Below are 21,146 nucleotides of genomic sequence, written 5' to 3' on the forward strand. Positions count from 1 at the left end.
ACCCATTAGGATGCTGCAGTTGGGCTTTGCTCATGGACATAGCCCATGGTTATCCTTATGGCCACCTCGTACTACCCACAGTACATCCTCTCCCAACACATGCAGACACAACAAGCCAGCCTGGCACATCCTGCTGCAGCCTCCCTCCTCCTCCTGCCGCTACTTACTTAAGCTTTCCTGAGACCACAGCCTGGGACCATTTCTCTCCTTTTTCCAGTTGGATGGTGGACACCTGTGCTGCCATTTCAGAGATGGCAGCAAAGTGCAGAGGTTCTGTTCTTGCCAGGTGGTCCCCGGCACACAGCGGGCTCAGCATACCCACGGGATGGCAGCCGGTGCTGCAGTCAGGAGTGCCAGCACGCGAGGCCAAGGGACAGACACTGATCCGCTCAGTGCGGGCAACAGCATCACAGGTGCCCGTAAGGCTCGAGTTACTGTTAAGGCGATGGCTCCCCAGCTCCAAGTTCAGGGGAGCAATGGTTTCTTTCTGGGTGATCTGCACTCCGGCATGCTGCCTCCTCCTGCTGTTTTGGTTGGACAGACTGCCCACATTCATAAGGCCAGAACTTTCAACTTGGTACACAAAGCCTCTGTGTAGAGGCTGTCTAGGCTCTGTGGCAGCCTGACTAGGTAGCTGCTGCACAGCCTTCAAGAGGCTCTTCTGTTCCTTCTCTTTTGAGCTGTGAAGTCTCCCCTTAGCATCCTCCAACAAGCACTGATCCTTCCTGAGGATCGCGCTGCTTGCCACAGGGGTACGGGAGGGCATTTTGTTTTCCTCTGACACAACACTGCTGTTTGTCACTGCCCTGTTGATCAGGCTGCTAGGGAAGCTGTGTCTACTGTGCCCGGAGTGGGACCATGAAGCAGCAGGAAAACTCTGGGTGTTTTCCACCTTTTTCATCTTCAGTGGCTGCAGAAAAGGCACTTTAGCACTGCTTGGCTGTAGGAAGGAGTTGTTATTGAGCACTGGCCTACAGGAGCTGGCAGCCTGCTGATCTGAGCTGAGGGCAGAGCCTTTGACCCCAGCTCCAGAGTGCTCCTCTGCCACCAGGCAGGGCTCCATCAGCAGGGAAGACATCACCCTTCCCGTGGCAGAGCCAGTGTCTGGAGGGCTTTGGAGGCTGTCTTCAGTGGGCTGTGCATGGCATAGTGATGGTGAGCACAAGAAGCAGGATTGCTGCAGAGGGATCCCTGAGGGCAGCAGGATGTGATCCTGGAAAGCACGATCCTGGAAAGCACTCGCATATCTCTTCTCTAAATTCCAGACGGGTTTTGCCTGCTGCTGAGCGAGGCGCCAGGGCCAGCACGGCTGAGGTCTTTCTGCCGGAAAGCTGCCTGACTCCAGCCCAATGCTCTTCTGCTGTTTGGGGCCCAGATTAGCATGGTCTGGTCCTGCAGACGCCATGTAGAGCCATAGCACTTGAGGCACAGTCAGTCATCTACAGCAGCATCTTTTCTGGCCTGAAACAAAAGTATAGCATGAAAGACACTGTTGTCCTGTCAGGGCACAGCACCCAGCCTAACGTCACATGAGGAAAGCAGGGTGAGCTGCAGGATGAAAAACCACATCTCCCATTTACTGAGCTCACCAAGAGTTTCTTGAGACCAAGTCAAAGAATGGCTGGCATCTCAATGAAAACAGAGGATGCAAAGAACAATGTAAAGAGAGCCACCTGCAGGAAAGCTTGTACCCTGCAACCCTGCAAACACACAGAGGTGCCTGACTACCAGCCACGGCCATGGGGTAGCAGCTCCAGCACAGTCACCCTGTCTGCAACAAGAGGCTGCCTGCCTGGGACCCACATGGCAGCTGGAGCCCATTCCTACAGCTCTGTGTCTCCAACATCAGCCTCCTGACTCTGCCAGGAACACCAAAACATCTGCTTATTTTTTCTCCCTGCTCCTTAAAGCTTCAGCTCAGTACATTACACAACTAGATGAGAACCTCAGTCCTTGCTTTTAAAAGGAACATGTTTCTCACTCTTGTAGAAAAGCTTAGTGAGGGCTAAAGGCTTCCTATAGAGCTCAGGATTGAGAAGGCAGCAAGAATCAAATGCAGGGCTGTTCTAACATTAACACTTCTGTTTCCAGCAGGGACTGGTAGTACTGTGCACATACATTTCTCCCCACTGCAGTCCTTCAGAAAAGTCTCCTGCAAGGATCAAACTGGCAGACCACAGAGCTGCAGATAGAAGTGTCCTGAATCTTCCCAGAATGAATTATTGCACCATACCTGCAACATCCTCTTGCCTGAGGAGAAGGGAAAAGAGAAAACAAACCACTAGCTAGTTATTGCTTCAACACATGCCTGGAGGGCCCCTGGATACAGCTGCGATAGGAATTTGTATTCCAGGCAGGCTGGCTGGTTCTTCCACCTTCCAGCTCTCACACACTTGCATGTTAAAAAAAAAAAAAAAAAAAAGGTATAAAAAGAAGGAAAGAAGGATAAGCAGTGAATCAAGCATCACACTCTTCCTTTTCTTGCCACACACATACACACTCCTTTCTCACCTGAAAGACAAGCCTCAGCTGCAGCAGTTAAAGTGTAGCTTGGAGACTCTGAGGTTGCTCTGTAGCACCATCACAGCAGCTCACGCCACCACAGGGCTGGGTCAGACAGACCTACACCTGCCAGACCTTCTCAGCCTGTGAATCAGCTCCAGTCTCCAGAAGATAGCAGGTCAACAGCATCTCAGCCAGAGGATGTAGGAGATGGAACATCCCATGCAGTATCCCATAGGAGCTACACATCCTCAAGGAGAGCTGCTACCCTGGCAAGCTCTGCAAGGAAATATGGAAAGTGCCAAGTCCATTCAATGCCCATAGAGCTGCATTGCTTATTAGCACCGATACAGTCAAGCTGAGAACTCCTTTTGAGGACAGGGCACCTGCATCCCAGTGGGAGCTGCAGCCCACAGGGGCTCCAAGCCCCAGAGAAGAGAATCCCATAACTCAGATGTACAACACTATTCCATTGCTACCCAATCTGCCCCCAGCAGCAAACCAGGCTGTGTTGTGACATTCACAGCAATTAGCACAGAGCGAAGAAGCAGTGGCTCAGATGCCGCCACCTGCCCAGATCAAATTTCCACCAGTAAACAAGGGAGTGGAGCTTGCCTTGCACACGCTGTTCCCCCCAGCTCACAAGCACACTCACACCACAAAGTGACCCTAGCACACCAGTGAACATAGGTGTTAAAGAGCAAATTAAAATCCAAGGAGAATGAGTGTTCCTGGTTAGAGAGTCTGTCACTGTGGCATCACCACCTGCGCTGCCAGTTTGGCCATCACCTGCAGTCTCGCCCGGCTGTGAATGACCTTGTAAAACCAGCCTGAAGTGAAAGCCATCTGTACCTCATCTCCATCCGGCTTTACAGCTATCAATGGATCATCTTGCTGTAAAAATAAAAGTGATGAGGCCTAATGAAGCTGTAACAAGGGCTGTGAATCTTACAGTCAGCTTATACACAGGTGTGAAAATGCCAACAGAAGTCCTGTGTGACCCTGATCTGGAGTAAGTGACAATGGTAGCACAGATGTGACTGACACAGACATGGGGGTGCTGCTGACAGCTGTGGCTGCCAGGGTGGAGGTCTGGCTGTGGCACAGCCTTACCTAACCCTGCCTGGAACCCAGCCCCATAGTAGCAGACAAAGATGTGCTGATCTTGCCCCTCTATGGAGCAGTTTTGTCACGGAGTTGCAGAAGCATCTGGGCCAGCACAGGGGAGGGGTGTGCAGGAAACAGTGGCTGCATAAGAAAGCCACAGGGACTTTAGTACAGCTTTCAGGTAAGGCCTAGGTTGGCCAACAGCTAGTCACCATCACTGTTTCCCTGTGGAGACACAGGAGCTCAGAAATAGGGGCAGGAGGGGCAGGAAGGATGAAAGGAAGGTGCCCTCACAGGAGGCAGGTCAGGATGCATCCAGACTGATAGCACCAGTCCATCTGCCTGTCCTCTGTCCTTCCCCCCATTCACATCTCCTGCATGCCAATTCTAATGTCCACCTGAAAACTGTCCCCCATCCTTACTGCAAGGACAGCTTGACAAGGCAGCTGCTGAGCATCCAGGAGACCTGATGGAGATGGAGGGAGTCACCTTCACATGCCAGGCTGTGGTCACAACAGGACAGCAGCTGCCACATCTCTGCGGCTCTGGGTAGGAACAACGTCACCTGCCCCAGGGTAAATCCCTGCTGGTTACCAGCAGGGAAGTTTTTCCTTTATGTTTAATTCAGCTGGAATTTTGGGATGGACAAAGCTCACAACTTGATGCAATCCCTAGTTCTGCCATCCCAACTTTATGAGAAAGGAGCTGGAGTCTGCTCTTCATCTCACAATGGCAATAAAATATCACTCTTGAAATTTTATGGTAGAAACATGAGCTAGGAAAAGCCCTGGGTGAACTGGCCAGGCTGGAATTCAAACCCAAACAAGTAATTAATGGATTTTGGCTTGGACTTATTGACACACAATACAGAGGCCAAAGCTGTCACTGTTGGAGTGACTGTACAGCTGCACTTGCTTGCAATTATTCTGCCAGCACCTTTTACTGCCACACAGCTTGCTCGCAAGTGTTGGGACGTCAGCTGGAGCACTGCCACAGCCTGTACAAATGTGACATCGCAAAAGCAGAGGGCCAACATGTGCCCCAGCCTCTGTGCACCCCAGTATGCATCAGTCAAAATCCTTTCTTCCAGCCTGAGCCCCACTGCAGCATGTGTTCCTCTAATGACAGCGTGGCAGCTCCTCACAGTCCTGTTCCAAACAGGAAAGGACAAGACCTCAAGAGCCCACATATGCACATCATCCCACTGTTAGAAGAGTTTGGCTGTGGACAAACATTTGGACAAAAAATTGGACACATCTTAAGTGTGTCACCAAGTTTGCAGCTTGGTGACACACTTAAAATAACAAGAGCTTGTAAATGTATGCACTGCAAGCTGACCTGATAATGTGTTGTCAGTCACACACAGCCTAAAATCACAAGGAGGAGAGATTAGACAACTGCAATTGCTATTGTTTTCTATGCCATTCCAGGGTGCATATTCTTTATTTTTAAAAAGAATAACATCTTTTTCTAAACAAGACCTGAGTTTACACCAAGTTCCTCACTTGCAGCTCTGGGATTTTTGATTAAAGCTTGAACAAGCAAGTTAACAACAATGCAAAACAAATGGGTTTTAAAACAAATATGCATTTAAAAATAAGGGTTTGTATCCCTTCAAAAAATTTAAAACTTTGAACAAGATCAATAACATTGATCTGAGACCAACCAAGTGCCTAAAAATGCTCCAACAGCTCGTAGCTTATTGTGTTTCAACAGCATGGAAACAACCCTCCCTCCCCTACATCAGCTCCAAGAAACTAGTGGCCTCAAGGGCAGTCATACACCAAGCCAAAGCACCTGAGGCCACCAGCAAGTTCAAGCTGAAGAGCAGAGGGTGTTGCTGGCCACAGTTTGTCCATGAGGACATAGCTCAGAGGCAGCTGGGCCACCGCAGAAATGCTGTTGGGTGCATCAGCCTGGTGTGCTGCTTTGCCACACAGTTAAGCATCACTGTTCCCTCTCAGCTTCATTATCATCCTTGCAGAACCATATTTTGTGTGCAAATCCAGAGGATGACAACCAATTTCTGTCCCAATCGAGACATCAAGTTTTTGCTTGGCCACTCAGGTTAAAAAAAAAAAACAACAAAAAAAAACCACCAAAAAAAAAAAAAAAAACCAAAAAAAAACAAACCAAACAAACAAAAAAACATAAAACCAGTGAGAAATCAACCTCTGTGAGGATGCATCAGCAAACTCCACCTGCATCCCACGATTACATTTGTGCCAGTGCTGGTTATTTCCATTCATCAGCTGTGGTGCTGAACTCCACTCCACACTGAATAGAGGAAGTATGAGGAGTGTATGGCTGCCTGAAATGATCCTTTACTTAAGCAGAGCACTGCCCTGCAAGAGAAATTGAGTAGCTCAGGTGTGTACTCCTCTTCCCAAGGTGGAGGCAGACCTCAGGGACAGCAGGATGCTGGAGCAAGCCATGGGAGAGCTGCAATCCAGCTACCATCTCATCCTGTGCTGCAGCAAATCAGCAAATGCCTCCGTCCATGCACACACAGAGTGGGCTAGGGACTAAAGGCTCATGTGTTTGACTTCACAAGGGACTTTCCCACCACACTAAGGGCATTGAAGCACAGCTGCCAGATGAGGTGAGGAACTCTGGCACAGTAGGCAGAAAATCCAGGGTTCTAGCTTGAGCGCACCAAGGACACTTAAAATAAAGGGCTGGCTCAGTGCTCACCCCTGGAGGGTTGACCTGGCTGTGAGCAGACAGTGCAGGGGCCACAGCAAAGGGCAGAGCATGGAGTTCCTATTGCTATCAAAGGATATCAACTTTTCTCCCTGGCAGACTCCCCAGACTCTGAAGCAGATGCAGTGCACAGTGACAGCAGATCATGCAGCTCTGTTTCCCCAGCAATGAAGCTGGTAAGTGCCTGCCCTTGCTCCCACCCGATTTGTACTTTTTCATCACATGGGCAACAGAAGCAGTTGTACTGCAGCATAAACTAGAGTAGAGAAACAAGTCTGGGTTAAAAGCAACAAGCTAAACCATGAGGTGTTTAACATCCTTTCATCAAGAAGGCCTACAGCCCATTCCTGAAGATCCAAACTGAAGGGACAGCATTTTTAACTGAGCTTCATGATGGGAGAAAAGAGAATTACATGGCAAGACCTGGGAAGAGTTTGGCCACCAGTGTAGGATCTGAGGGCAGTCAGCACAGCTCCATCTGATCTTAGGTAGACTGGCATTTAGTAGAAAAATAAAAGTGGAGGATTTGGAGTGAAACAAGTATAAAATATCAACACATAGCAAGGAGACAAGAACTACCCAATTAGTTCAAAACACGTAATTTCTTAGTCCACCTTCTGTTCTTGATACTTTTTACTGAAACATAGCTGCAATCAGAAGAAAAGGTTCCCAGATTTGTCCTTCAGTATGTGCTGAGGACTCTTCCATGTCCTGACAGGGCTGGCAAAAATTCTTCTGAAGCCACTGTAAAACCCTTACTCCATACAGCAATATCTCAGGGCTCAGGAGTGGAAAAGAAACAGACTCAAGGTGAGAAGCTGCCAAATACTCCCAGACTCAATGCATGGCAGGAACCTGGGAAATGTCAAGGAGTGGCACCCAGCCAGGCTGGTACAGCAGCCAATGCCCCCAGCCGGTCAGTGATCTGACATCTCCACGCAGGCGCTGTTATATGGGGATGGTGACATTTGTCCCCTCAGCTCCTCCTTGAAATGCAATCCCTGCTGTCCTGAGAAGGACCCCTCCACTGAGGTGTGATAGGGGGCAATTGTCATCAATGAACTTTACCTAACACAAAACAACTGCAGCAAGAGAGCAACAAAAGGATAGACAAATGCTACTATCTGCTGAGTACAAACAGTAAGAATTGTGGAACTATTATTCCATAAAATTATAATAAGGTCAACAATCCACAGTATCCCGGATACTCCAAACTATCCGGGAGTCACTAGATGTCATCTGCGCATTCCATGAGGAGAAGATCACAATAAGACAAGCCTCAGAGGGTCATGTAGGCAGGGTTTTGATGTGTAGCTGTGGGGCAGAACTCTGCCTCCCATGAGACATCCACAGCCCAGCTGCACAGGAGGCTGGCACAGTGCCACTGGGCTTCCCCACACCTTCACTCCTCACTCCCTGACCAAACCCTGGAGGCATTCAGGAAATACTCCGGGCTTGTCTCAACTCAGCTCTGTCTTTCGTCTTTCAGACTCAACGGCTCCTTTTTACAACACAAGAGCAGCCAAGCCAACACCCCATGAAAGGATGGACAGCCAAGATGTCCCAGCACCCCAGCTAGGCCTGGTCGATCCCAGCTCCATCCTAATACTCCAAGTACCGTTGGAGAGGCTCCCTGGGGCCGTGGGTAGCTGGGGAGCCAGCCCTTCCTCCCTGCCGCTCGCCCGGGGAACATGCTGTGTGTCTCATTTCTCCAAGTGAAAGACTTCGACGCCGAAGGTGCTACCAGGATGCTCTATCCTGGCGCCGGAGCGCCGCCCAGGCCGCCAGCCCCAGCATGTCTCGCCACAGAGCGCTCCCGAACCGCCCCCCCACCAGCCCCATGGGGTCACAGGGCAAGACCATGGCGAGCCCTGCGAGGAGGCCCGGGCTGGAGCGAGGTGCCTCCTCGGGGCCCGGCCACGGCTATGGGGCAGAGAGGCGGAGGGGCCGGGGAGGCAGGAGTCAGGGGGAAGAAGGGCCCTACGCCCCAGTGGGGGAACTCTGAGGGTGCAACCCAGGGAGACACACGGGGAGCAATGCCCCGCTCCACAGGGCGGCAACGCCGCCATACTCACCGCCCGCCCGGGCCCGCCGGACCCGCCGCCGCCGTTACCATGGGGAGCCGGCGGGCCCACGTGACTACAGCTCCCGGCAGCCACCGCGTCGGGGCCTGTACCGCCCCCTGGCGGCGCGGCGGAGCCTGGCGGCGGCGGCGGCGCGGCCACGGCTCTGGGAGCCGTCGGGAAAGGCGCGGTTACAGATGGAACGGGCATTTTTTCAGGGCCGGCTTCCCGCGGGGGGCACCCCGCGTAAAGACGGCCGGGTAGAGTCCCGCTCAGGCGGACAACGCGGGTTACAAGGAAGGTCCGGCTGGAGCCTGAGGAGGGTGAAGGAAGCGTCGGTGGTGTCCCGGGATGCCCGGGCATCACCGCTCAGCGCCGGTCCGCGGCGACAGCTGGCTGGGCCCTGCGCGGCCGGGCAGAGCTGCGAGGCGGCGGAGTAGCTCGCAGTGCCGGGCAGAAGGCGTCCGGGGACTGACAGCGGCCAGCCTCTCGGTGGCTTTGAGGGACAGCAGGACCTGCACAGCCAAGAGAGGGACAGGAGTCACCCACCAGCTTGACTCTTGTCCCCACAACTCCATCAGGCCCCCCAAAGGAGCCGAGGTCTCCGTGCAGTACCTGCTGGATTCCAGGGTGCTGGCTGAGGGCTCGCAATGCCTCGAGGGCTCCCTCCCGCACGGTCTTCCGCGGGTCCTGGCAGGTCACCTGCAGCAGGAGGTCGGGGGCCCTGTTCTGGATCAGCAGATCCCGCAGTTCCTCCCCGCGCTGGCCCAGGTTGCTCAGGGCCAGGGCCGCGTTGCAGCACGTCTGGGCCCGCGAGTCGCTCAGCAGCCGGGTCAGCGCAGGCACGGCTCTGCCCAGGGTCCCTGCCGGGCAAGACGCGTGGCAGGCAGCATTGCCCACCGCAAAGGTGGCTGCCCTGCGCACGCAGCTCTCCGGGTCCGACAGGCACTCCAGCAGCCTCTCCAGCCAATCCGGCTGGCTCTGCAGCGCTGGGGAAAAGCTGTGGCGGAGCAGGTTGCCCAGCAAGTTGCAGGTTCTGGCCCGTATCAGATGTTGCTTGTGGCTGAGCAGGTAGGTCAGTGGCTGGTCAGCCACATCTGAGTCTCTCAGGATCCTCTGGAGAAAGGGCAGGTGCTCTGAACAGGCCCGGGCCACGTGGGTCAAGAGAGACAGGAGGTCACTTGTGAGTATGACATTGTCTGAGAACAAGACAGACTTCAAGAAGGCAACAATGCGCTCCGAGGCAGTAGCTTCCCTCACCACTTGGTCTATGACCTGTGTATCAGACACCACAAGTTGGCACAAGAGGCCCATGGGGAGCTCGGTGAACGAGAAGGGCAGATGGTGAGCGCAGACCTAAGGCAAAAGGACAGACAGCACTGCTGAGTGCACTGCGCTCACATGTGAGCTGAGCCAAGCCAAGCAGCAGCTGAAGGCAGCCAGCAGGTCAGCACAAGCTTAGCAATGAGTCAAGCTTCTCCAAGGGCTGCATAGCACCCAAATGACATCCTTGTGTGGGCTGCCAACATGATGTGAAGTGGTGCCATGCAATGTGGGGAGACTGGGGACAGCAATGTAGGGAGGGGTCACCACAGTATGGGGGAAAGGAGGAACACAGGGCCAAGAGAGTACCTGCAGCAGCTGGGCAGGGATCTGGGTATCTCTCATAGCCTCCATGATGAGTGCTAAAGTGTCTTTATCCACATCCAGGGCAAAAGGGAAACAGAGGAGCTGGCAGACCTGGATGACCACATCTGGGACAACCTCGGGGTCCCCATCCTTTCCTGCTTGCCTGAATTTGTGAAAGAGAGGGGGCTTAATACAGAGATGATCAGAAAAACCTCAGGGCAAAGGGCATTCCCTATGCCAGACACTAAGGAGAGGCTCTTTAAGTGCCAGGTCAGGAACTTCTCAGCCCTTGGTGTGCTCATGTCCATGCCCCATTCAGCAGCTGAGCTCTGCCCACTTCAGCTCTTGCCACAACTCACATCTGTGCCACGCATGCTAAGAAGCCAGGGGACAGCAGTCTCTTCAGTGTCACCATGAGGACACCATGGGACTGGGTGAGCTGAGGCAGACACTGGTGGGACTCACGAGTGAAGATGTTGAGGGCCAGGCTGAGGAATAACAGGGTTCCTGCAAGGGAAACAGCAGGCAGAAGAGCAAAGCTAGAGAAGGCTGTAAAGTTCCTTCACTTCTGTCTGCGCTACCTCGAGGCTGCTCCAGGGTAGATTCTGTGATTCCCTGCCCAAAACCAGAAAATCTCCACCCAGGTGGTCACACCTGCCAGAGTGGACATTCCCTGCAGCACAGACATTCTTTTTTCTTCCTCCACAGCCAGCTCAGCTGAGCTGCTGCCAACTGGGCACAGTATGGGCCAGCCCTCTCTCCCCAGAAGATTGCAGTCCTCAAGAAAAACCACCTGACTTCTCTGGCCTCAGGGAACAGATGTGGAGAGAGACAGATATGGGCAAGTCTGAGGGCAGGATGTCAAGCAGGGTCCAGGGCAGATGCCCTGCTGTCCCACAGCTCCTACCTTGAGGGGAGAGGAGGTTCCAGTCTGGCTCTGCCATGGGGTGACCAGCACCTGGGGGTGGGTCTCCCTCCAGCGCTGCCCTGTTGGTGTCCACATGAAGCACCACAGCAACACAATGCCAGACCAGGCTCCATAGCTCGGAGGAAGCAAAGCCCTGTTCTGAGACCACATCCTCCTAGAGGCAGAGAGGCAGATGTTCAGAGGCCTTCATGGTGCTCCATGGCTTCCCAGGGTTCTGATACATGGCTCTGCCAGTCCCATGGTCCTCTGAAGGTCAGGGCTAGCTAGACAGACGTGGTCTACAGACATGTAGACAGTCCTGCTGCACCTTTCAGTAGTATCAGTCCCAGGGCATCTCTGCCCTCCTTCACTCCAGTGTGCTCATGGATCACCCCTCCCCACCCACCACTCTCCTATCAGCCCTGCAGGGACACAAGGTGACTTTCATGGGGTTGTGCAGCCAAAACTGCACAGATCCTGGTTTCCCTCAGCCTCGTTAACCATGTGCATTCAGGCCTTTTTGCCAACACACCTTTTGTCAGGGACCAGGCAAAGGAGATGGCTACACTGGTACCTGTTCAAGGAGTTTCAGCAAGAGGAAAAAGAACCCATCATAGAGACCAGCACCCATTGGCAGGGGGAGCTGCAGCTGTAAGACAGTGGGAGACAGTCTCAAGCTGGGTGCTGGGCTTGAGGGCAGCAGCATCACACTTGCACCCTTCTAGGACCATCTTTGCACACCTCTAAGTGGGGTATGCATGAGTCCCCAGCTTCTCTGTCCCCATCCCATACCTCAGCAGGTGCAGTCAGCACATTTGTTACCACTGGTAGGATCTTTTCTTTCTTGAGCTCCAAAGCCACCCCATGCTGACTGAGCTGTGCCAGGAGAAATGCTGCAGCACCCTGTGGGACAAGGAGAATTCAACACCTTTGGGACTTTCCCATCTGCTCAGTAACTATTGACCCTTCATCCTTTGGCCTCATCCTACTCTGAGTGAGGAACACTAAGGCCCAAATGGGATGCAGGGGTCAGCAAGGCTCTCAGTAGTGGCTCTGGCGGGGGGGTGGCTTACCACAAGGGACACAACAGGAGACTGTGTGATGAGATCCACAGCCAGGGCAACCATCTCCTCACACCTGAAATGCAGGGAGCAGGAGAGAAGCACTATGTTCCCACAGCTTCACATCATGCAGAACAGAAGCATCCAAATACCCACATGGCTGGGAAGCAGCCACGTTTCAGGAGGAGCCCTGGTTCACAGCACCTCCTTGTCTGCACTGGGTTATCCTCACCACATCCCCAGCACCAACGCACACTGCCCAGCATTCTGTTGGTATGTCTGGATCAGAGGGATCAGTGGGACCAGGTTCCCAGCTCTGGGCAGTGTGCAGGACAGAGTGCTGTTCAGGGCAGGGCATGTTCCTTTCCCACCCATGAGTGAAAGTGTCTGCTTACCTGGGAGGGGATGCCTGAAGCTGCAGGGTGAGCAGGGCCAGCAGGTACAGAGAGGTTTCACAGGCTGCTTCCTGAGTCACCTCCACCACAGGGACCTACCAAAGGAACAAAAGTCATAGTAGGGGAGAAGGAAGTGTTTCTGGGCCCTGGAGGAGAACTGCACTCTTCAGATTGAACTCCCCTAAACTCCTCCCCCCACTATAGATTCATCTGACCAGTGCTCAGAGGAATGCGTCCTGCCTGCCCACACTCCTACCCCTGCACCAGGGCTGTGGTCAGTCCTACCTCACCCTTCAAGAGCTGCATGAGGGAACCCCACAGTGGCTGGCTCCTTCCCAGGTGCTGGCACAGGTTTGGGTAGGCATGGCAGCCAGCATAGAGGATCTGCAAGGCAGAGGGAAGAGATGCCACCAGCCCCTGTAGATAGGCTCCACCCCATGGCTACCATAGGTTCATTTATTCAACAATTGACACCAGGCAGATGGGAGCCGTTGAAGGCTAAACTCACAGTTCCCTCTTTGCCATGCTCTTAATCCCAGAGCAAAGGCCCAGGCACCTCTGGGCAGAGCTAGATAAAAGGATGGGGCCATTACCTTCAGGACGTTCAAGGAGCAGCCTGGGTCCTCCAGTCTCCCCAGCAGTCTTGCAAGCTGCTGGCTCTCTCCTTCTATAAGCTTTTCAGCTAATGTGTGAGCAACCTGTAGGAATCAGCCTGTTTTGCACTCTGGGCACCTGAAGCACTGCCCAGACTAGAAGAGTTTAATGCTAGCAACAATTTAATGAAAGAAAGCATCTGCTTCCTCCATCTGTGTCTACTAAGGGATGCCTATCTGCCATGACCTAGCATGGCTTTGATGCACAGTCCCAGAGTTGAGATGAGCAAGGTAAGATTCCTCCTCTGCTTCCCTCCTTGTTGACTCAGAGTTAAAGAATCAAATGTAAACCTGTAATTGTTTTCCCTCTTACTGCCCCTTCAATTTCAGATTTCTTACAGTTCATATCACTGTAATAAAAGAATTCTTCATGTTTTCCCTGCATTGCCTAGTTCTTTACTTAGCCCATCTCACAGTCAAGATCCTAAGTTTGAATTTCTTCATTGATTCAAGAATCCTTACATTCCTAAGGATTCCTAAAGTCAGCTGTTGGCTGAGGAGGTGCAGCCCACAAATATGAGCCCTGCAGCCAATAAAGCCAGAGGATCCCAGCCCTTCCCTCTACTGTTGAGAAAGAGCTCCTCCTAGAAAGGGCTGCTGCCCCTGTGAAGACCACACCTCTTCACCCTGTACAGACAGCTGGTCTGACCTGCTCCTTGGCTTCCCGACAGCTGTTTCTCTCCAGGGGCATGCTGCATGCAGCAGCCAATGCAGCCAGGAAGAGGTCTGCCACACCTGGGTTCTGGTCATGGGCTGACTTGGCTTCCACTGCTGCACCTGCACAGGGACAGAGCTGGGGAGTCATTGTGCTAAAGGTGCTGAGGGGCATCAGGATAGGGTTGGATGGCAAGAGAGAAAAAGTCAGGCTTGTGACATAAGGAGGGTGCGATCTGGGATTGAGGGAGGAGAGCCTAAGTTAGCAGGGGTCTGGACAGGTAAGTTTCAGCCCTCTCCTGGCCAACAGCACTACAATGGCCATCAGAGCTCTGATGGAGCCCAAGGACAGGAAGGAGAAGAAACTCCAGGAAGAGATGGTGAGCTGCTACCACTGCTACCTCGAAGAGCAGGCTGCTCTGAGATGGATCCTTGAAGGAATCTGTTCAGCAGGGGCTGATGCTCCTCTTGCAGCCTGGTGTACAAGTGTGCAGAGATAGAGGGGTCTGTCGTGTCCAGGCTCTCACAGAGCTGGGTGAAGCACTGGGGAAGACACAGGGGTTGCCATCACTGCAGACTGAGTTTGAGAGGAAAGAAAAGGACAGCACAGGAGGAAGCTGTGGGAGGACAGCAGAGATGGGAGGAGGACTCATGCTGGAACTTCAGGGACCTCCAAATATCCACTCCAGCCAGGTTTCTGCATGGGACCCACATCTGGCTGCATGCTGCCAAAGTGAGGGGTACACACGGAGGCACATGTCCCTCCTCACCTCTATCACAGCCTGGCAGAGCATGCCCAACAGCTATTTTTGCTCTTGCTGACTCTGGCACTAAAACATGCAGCTTGAAAACAAAGGCTAAAAGATATCAAAAGCAAGCCTGTATGCATCTCCTGCCCAAGCCACACGTGATTCATGCTCCAATGCTGAGAACCCTCTGTGCCCACCCAACACAATCCCAGCAGCAGAACTCTTGGCAGCAGAAGCAGGGGCATGTCTGGTGAAGTGACACTTTTTGTGCCGGAGTGTGTACAAGGGATTGCACCTGCCATCAGCTCAGCCAGTAAAGCCACACTAGAATGGTAAGGCCAGCAAAGGTGCTCCCTCAGAGACCTTCTTTTTGTATGCAATTCCCTGCAAAAAACCCAGTGGGTGAGACAGCCTGCCCTGACAAGAACGCATCAGACCCCATAGTTAGGAGCAGGTCCTCAGGCTGCATTCCCCCAACATACACAGACAACCCCATAGCTTCTGTCCCTGGGGTCAGAGGGTATGGAGAAGGGAGATGGGGGCACCCTTACCAGGAGGCTTTGCTGGCAGAGTCTCATCTCACTGTCGACTGGCACAGCCAGCAGCTCCGGCAGCAGGGCCAGGAAGCAGTCAGCACTCTCCTGGACGGCCTGCAGGCTGTGGGGGGCAGCAAGAACAGATGAGTGCAGAGAAACATGGCCCCTTGCTTTGAGGACAGGCCCACATGGCCCTGGCTAATGGAGCAGGCAGCACACACTCACACTGTGAGCTCCTGCCAGCAGCACAACTGGACTTGTCAACTGTGCCTTTCCTTCAATTAATCCCATTCAAGGAAAGTGCTACTCTGTGAGCACAGCAATATGGCATGAAGCACTTAGACCATGATGCTTTCCCACAGAGACAACTCCAGCTGCAGAGTATGAACACCACCCTTCCACCTACTGCCAGGTCCCCAGAGTGACCACACAAGACCTCAGGGAACTGAAGGTTTTCCCTACCTGTCCTTTTGCCCACTCTCCTCCAGGCTACTGAAACAAACTTTGGTCACCATGAGGAGGTCTGTCAGCACAGCGATACACCAGGGCTGCTGCAGAATCCAGAAAGAAACCACAAATGGGGATTGTCCACTGGCCATCCCCACACCACTATGACAGGATCCTTCCCTACCAGAACCTCCCCCTTCTCAAGGGTGCCTAGAAGAGGAACCTGTGAGCCAGGTCCAGCAGGACACCAGGGCCTCCTCAGCACCAGCACTCTGCAAGGCTGGAAGGCACCCCTACTTCCCTGAGGTTCTACACTCACCTGCTTGGTGACACCACTTTCCAGGATCTGCTTGGCTAGACACAGCAGGGACAGAGGCACATTCAGCTCTCGGCAGAAGTGGTCCAGCAGCACAGCATCACACCGGGTAGACAGGAGGTTGCCAATAACACGAAGCACAGAACGAAGATGGGAGGCTCCCTCCAGCATCCCTTCCAGCACCTGGACACAGAGAAGCCAGAAGAGCTGATAATGAGCAGCAATTTTGGTGTCTCCACCAGCCATGCAGCAGCCCTTCAACCCATTCAGGCAGGAGACAGCAGAGAAGCAGATGGCAAGCCAAGTGCACAAGACAGCTCCAACTCCCGGAGAAGCAGAGGATCTTTTTGCTGGCTGGGCTGAGGATTCTCCATATGTTTCCAACCTAATCTTGATGAAGAAGGCAGCATCCAATTCTCCAGTCTTAGTTGCCTGGGCCAGCCATCACTTACCTGCTGAGCAGAGTCTGCCAGGCGGTCCTGGACACGGTGCTGGAAAGCCGAGTCCCTCAGAAGGCTCAGAGGCACGCTCAGCTCCATGGCTGAGGGCTCAGTGTCCTCAATCAGGTGCCACCACTCCTCATCACTCTCCAGCTCCTAGCCACAGAGAGAGAGGACTGGTGCCACAGACCCTGCCAGTCCCAGGGTCTCTGTACCAGCCCCTGGAAACTGGGCCTTGCTGTCCTCACTCAAGACACCATCTTACCTCACTCTCCAGGTCCACAGCCGCAGTGCTGTGCCTGGTGCAGGGCTCTGCCCTGCCAGCACCAGGCTGTGGAGGGGAACCTGCTCCAAGAAACTCCCACTCATAGTCTTGAGAAAGGCTGTGCTGCCTGGCCAAGGAAACAGTACAATCAGTGAAAGACCTTTCCTTTCCCTCTTCCTCCTGCCCCAGCCTCTGCCTCTCTCTCCCTGGGATGGGAGGAGACTCCTCCAACTCCCACTCTGCTGTGCTGCTCTTTCCTTGCAGGAGACATGGATTCTTTTTATTGGAGACAGCCAATGGCTCCCTCTCCTCAGGGGCTGCCTTCCATGATGCTGCTCTGGGACTATGTATGGGATGTCCATTGGCAGAATCCTTCATAGATGCATCATGTGCCTTCAGTTGCCCCTGGCAATAGCAGAGAAGTTTGGTCAGGGCAGGGTTACTCAGTCAAATGAGTCCCCTAGACTCCACTACCATGAGCACCCCACATCCTCCCTTGTGTGTTGCTGACACCCCAGCCTGACCCATGTAGTCATGTGTTTTCCCCCAGGGCCCACTTCAGTGTCCTTCCTTTGCCTTGACTGTGAGACATAGCATGAGGAACCTTACACTTTTCTCCACTTTTTTCTGTGTCTCTTCAACCATCTTCTGCTGGGCCTTTCTCAAGATCCTGGACTGGGTGCTCCTGGGGGCCATGGAATGGACTTGCTGCTCCTTCAGGGCCTGCAGCTCCGGAGATAGCTTGATGGTAAAGGGGTTTGAAATCCCATGCTCTTCTGTGTCATCAATCACTGGGGTGGCAAGAGGAGAACTTCAGCAGCAGCTCTCTCTTGAGAGGGTGATATCTCTTGAGATCCCAGGGGAATCGTAAGGAACCCAGAGCAAAACCAGGAGCAGGAGCTAGGAGTCAGTGCTTGGAAAAAGCTCAGAGGAGAGAGGCATAGACCAGGATAGTGAAAATAGCAAGGCAGGGAGGTCCTCCCAGTCTCCAGACAGCAGTAGAAAGAAACAGACCTGGACAGTTTTGGAAGAGGAGTAAGTACTCACCAGTAACCCGTCCAGCAATGAAGGGGTGAGAAAGTAGCTCTGGCCATGACAGGCGCTTGTGGGGGTCCTTCATTAGTAATCCCTGAAGGAAGCTCTGCAGAACAGCGGAGCAGCAGGATCACTGACACATGTTCAGCACCCACCAGTGAGCATAGTGTACCCACCAGTCTCCCTCACTGAGGGCACCCAGGAGGCCTGCCTTTCCTGCCTAGCTCTGGGAAAGGAGCAGCACTAGTGCTTAGGGCAGATGGCAAGATATTTCCCTTTGCAACCCAATAAATCCTCTGCTGTTGGACCCAGTTTGCCAGCTTAAGGACAGCAGACATTTGATAACGGTGATAAAGATTCCCATTCCAGGAGGTCCAGCTCTCATTCACACAGCTTTTCTGTGTTCTGAAGTCCCTGTCAGGGGACATAAAAGCCAAGAGTGACACACCAGGGCAGCAGGTGAGGCCAAAACTGCATTAACAGATCTCACCCTGCAGACAGGGCCTCGGCTCTTACCTTGAACACTGGGCTCATGGTTGTGGGCCATTTGACAGGGTCCTTGATGATGAGGCTGACAAGCTGAAAGATGCTGTTGGTGTAGAAGGGAGGAGTGCCCACAAACAGCTCATACAGGATGCAGCCTACAGACCACAGGTCTGCTGTGTGGTCATATGGCCGTTCTTCCACCAGCTCAGGGGACATGTACAGCGGGGTGCCCTTGATGGATGTCAGCACCATGGTGTGGATGCTCATGGCACGGGCAAACCTGCTCAGAGCAAAGTACAGACCTCAAGTTCAGAATGAAACATCTGTTGCAGCTCTTAGGGAGTTCCCTATGAATTTATCCTCCTCTGGAGGACAAAATCTCCCCTCTCTGCTTAACTTCTAAATATGCACAGAATCCAGGCCTGCTTCCACACTCCTCCACTCCTCCTCTACAGCATCCAAGAAACCCCTTGGCTGCTCCAAGGCCAAGCATTCCCCTCAAGCTGGCCCCCAGCACTCACCCAAAGTCACAGAGCTTGACAACACCATCTTTGCCCAGCAGGATGTTCTGGGGTTTCATGTCACGGTGCAGGATGCGGTGGGAGTGCAGGTAATAGAGAGCAGAGATGAGCTGGGCAGCTATGGTCTGGACCTGCCAGAGACACAGAAGCCTCACCCTGTGCCCCATGGTGCCACCCACTGGCACAACCACAGGGGCTAGGTCCCTTACAGCCTGGCTCCCACACTACTTCAACTTTTGTCCTGTTTGGGGCAGGCACCAGCCCCAGTAGTTTCTTGGAGTGGGCCAATAGCCAAGGCAGTCTAGTGCTGTGGCTCTTGTAAAGGGAACAGAGAAACTGAGGTCTCTGCAGGACCCCACTGTTCCACAATGCCAACCTAGCCCCCTCTCCATCCTTTTCAGAAGCTCTGCCAGGTGAAGCAGAAGCCTCTGCCAGAGGCACCCTCACCCTCCTGACATTCCTGGCTCACAGCAGAGACCTTCTGCCTGCAGGCACACAAGTCCTGTTTTCTCTAGCCTGCAGCAAACACTGCATGGCCACAGCAATGATAGACACCTGGTTCTCAGGCAAACTCCCATCATCCTCCAGGATCTGGAAGAGCTCTCCCTCTGCATAGTCAGTCACTACCACCACCTGGAGAGAAGAGCAATATGGTGAGATCAGGCCCTGGGGACCAGAACAAAGCAGGGTAAGAAATTTGAGGGAGGTGTTGGGGTGCCATCATGCAAAGTCCATCAGCTTGGGCTGGGACTTGGAATGGAAGAGAGTTCCCATAGCTGCACTGCAGCAAGGACCTGGCACTTGGCAGAGGTCTTGTAGCTGTCCATTTCTCAGACAGCCAGCAAAAACAAGGGAAGAGGGAAGGACAGGATGAGCCCAGAATGGTACTGCCAAGCCCAGTGGGTAGAAACACTCCTTGAGCTTGTTTTGAATCTGCTGTCCAATGACTTTATTTCACATTCCCATGTGCCACAGGACAGTCTTCAATCCTCTCTTATCATATTATATCCACGTGAGTTTAAATCAGTGAAAAGCCAGTCTCTGAAGAGACTGATGAGTGAAGAGTGATCCTCATCCTGTGATCTCAAACCACTCCTCCTGTACCACACAGCCCCTGGTCAGCTCCTTCACCTCTGCATATGACCTAGTGCAGCCCACACAGGTGTTGGCTCCCCACAGAGCACATACTAAAGGGCTCTGAAAAACACTAACCAGACCCTGGGATGAAGTCACCAGCATCTCGTGAGAAAGATATCCCTACAACAGCAGGGGACAGTCCTTGTTCCCCTGCCCCAGTCAAGCAAAAGCCTTTGCCTGGAGTAATCCCCTTCACCTCCTTAGCAGTCTCAAAGCTGTCAAGCATCTGGATGATGTTAGGGTGATGGAGGTCTCTCACAATCTCAATTTCCCGCTGCAGGTTCTTCAGCTCCTTCTCAGACCGCCCCACCTTGGGGATGAATTTCAAGGCCACCACCTTTCAAAGCAGGAAAGGCTGGGATCAGACCAGACTCCTGGTCAGACCCACCCTGGCAAAGGCTGCATTTAACCCAAACAGGGTTCCAGCTGAACACCATCAATAGAACAATGAGACATTTGTTCACTGGGCCCTTGGACCTAGGGCTCTCCCTTGGCCCTTGCACATCAATACTGGTGCTCACACTTCTTTTCACACTGGCATTTAAAGCAAAGAAATGTAATCAGTGAACACAGATAAACTTCAGAAACATGGGACAGGACCTCAAGATGCTGGTGAACAGCAGGCCTAACATGAGCCAGCAGTGTGCCCTGGAAATGAGGAACACTAGCAGCACCCTGGGCTGTATCAACACGCAGGAACTGCGGCAAAGTGATTGCTGACCTTTATTTCTAATCTTGTGCACCATGTTGGGAATATTGTGGCCAGGTTTTTGGCCCAGAAAGACATCAATAGGCTGGAATGGGTATAGCAGAGAGGCCCATGATGGTGAGGGGACTGAAGCATGTGGGAGGACAACACAGGGATTACAAATTGAAACGGAGGGAGGTTCAACTTGATAAGAGGAAAACACATTCATCCTAGTAATAGTCAGGCACCAGCTATGGGGTGTTTCTCTTGGGGGTTTCAGAGGATCTGAATTTAGTGCTGGCTCTGCTTTGAGGTCTTGAGGTCGCTCCTGATGTCCCTTGAATCCAGATGACTTAGTGCTAGCTGGAGCTGGTCAGGAACGTCAGCAGAAAGCCGAATGAATGCCGAGTCCCAAAATCCTGGCAGGGCCTTAGAACCCGAGAGGCACCAGAAATCAGCCCCGGCCACACACAGCAGAGCCCCAACCCTCTCCTCTCACCTGGGCGCTGTGCTTCCGGCGCCCCTTGTACACGCGCCCAAAGGACCCTTCGCCGATCATTTCCAGTACGTGGTAGTTCTCCATCGTTCGGGACGGGGCCGCTGTGCTGCCGAGGCAAAGAGGCCAGTGAGGAGCAGCGTGTCCCCTCCCGCGGGGCTGCACCCGGCGCCCGTTCCCCTGGGTGAGTGTCGTCCCCGCCCCGCCCCGCCCCAGGCTTTGTTCTTGCCCACCGGCTCCAAGGCAGGACGAGCCCCGAGCCCTGGTGGCAGCGATCCCGCTGCGGGATGAACCTCGCCTCGCCCCGCTCCGCTCCTGCCCCGGACCCGCCGCCGAGGCGTCTCCTGGCAACGGGC

At 53.4% G+C, this 21,146-nt stretch overlaps 1 protein-coding gene across 3 annotated transcripts; it reads right to left on the bottom strand.

Annotated features, from left to right (window-relative positions):
* Window positions 1-2,234: 2,234 nt before the first annotated feature.
* On the bottom strand, window positions 2,235-21,100 carry STK36 (serine/threonine kinase 36). Of its 3 annotated transcripts, none has more exons than XM_053982119.1 (28): window positions 21,024-21,100; window positions 20,794-20,899; window positions 19,803-19,943; window positions 19,025-19,102; window positions 18,470-18,600; window positions 17,979-18,228; window positions 17,475-17,568; window positions 17,049-17,218; window positions 16,428-16,832; window positions 16,175-16,318; window positions 15,726-15,905; window positions 15,422-15,510; window positions 14,975-15,080; window positions 14,076-14,217; window positions 13,670-13,797; window positions 12,961-13,065; window positions 12,653-12,751; window positions 12,368-12,462; window positions 11,985-12,048; window positions 11,704-11,814; window positions 11,486-11,560; window positions 10,912-11,086; window positions 10,364-10,511; window positions 10,008-10,167; window positions 8,991-9,731; window positions 8,388-8,890; window positions 2,512-2,781; window positions 2,235-2,392 (listed from the first exon to the last, which is right to left on the bottom strand). In XM_053982119.1, exons 2-26 carry the CDS (start codon window positions 20,875-20,877, stop codon window positions 8,738-8,740), a joined length of 4,068 nt encoding a protein of 1,355 aa, XP_053838094.1. In that variant the 5' UTR covers window positions 20,878-20,899; window positions 21,024-21,100; the 3' UTR covers window positions 2,235-2,392; window positions 2,512-2,781; window positions 8,388-8,737. The 3 variants fall into 3 exon arrangements, with proteins under 3 accessions (XP_053838094.1, XP_053838093.1, XP_053838095.1); XM_053982118.1 differs by having other exon boundaries at window positions 17,037-17,218; XM_053982120.1 differs by lacking the exons at window positions 2,235-2,392; window positions 2,512-2,781; window positions 8,388-8,890 and having other exon boundaries at window positions 9,390-9,511; window positions 9,636-9,731; window positions 17,037-17,218.
* Window positions 21,101-21,146: the final 46 nt, after the last annotated feature.

Source organism: Vidua macroura, chromosome 7, assembly GCF_024509145.1.
Source record: "Vidua macroura isolate BioBank_ID:100142 chromosome 7, ASM2450914v1, whole genome shotgun sequence".
NCBI lineage: Eukaryota > Metazoa > Chordata > Aves > Passeriformes > Viduidae > Vidua > Vidua macroura.

Coding starts and splice junctions, on each gene's coding strand:
- STK36 (XM_053982118.1), bottom strand. CDS start 20,877: ATGGAGAACTACCACGTACTGGAAATGATCGGCGAAGGGTCCTTTGGG. Junction 15,906..16,174: donor TGGCAGACTCTGCTCAGCAG/GTAAGTGATGGC, acceptor CTCTGTGTCCAG/GTGCTGGAAGGGATGCTGGA. Junction 10,512..10,911: donor GAACCTCCTCTCCCCTCAAG/GTAGGAGCTGTG, acceptor TTTCCCTTGCAG/GAACCCTGTTATTCCTCAGC.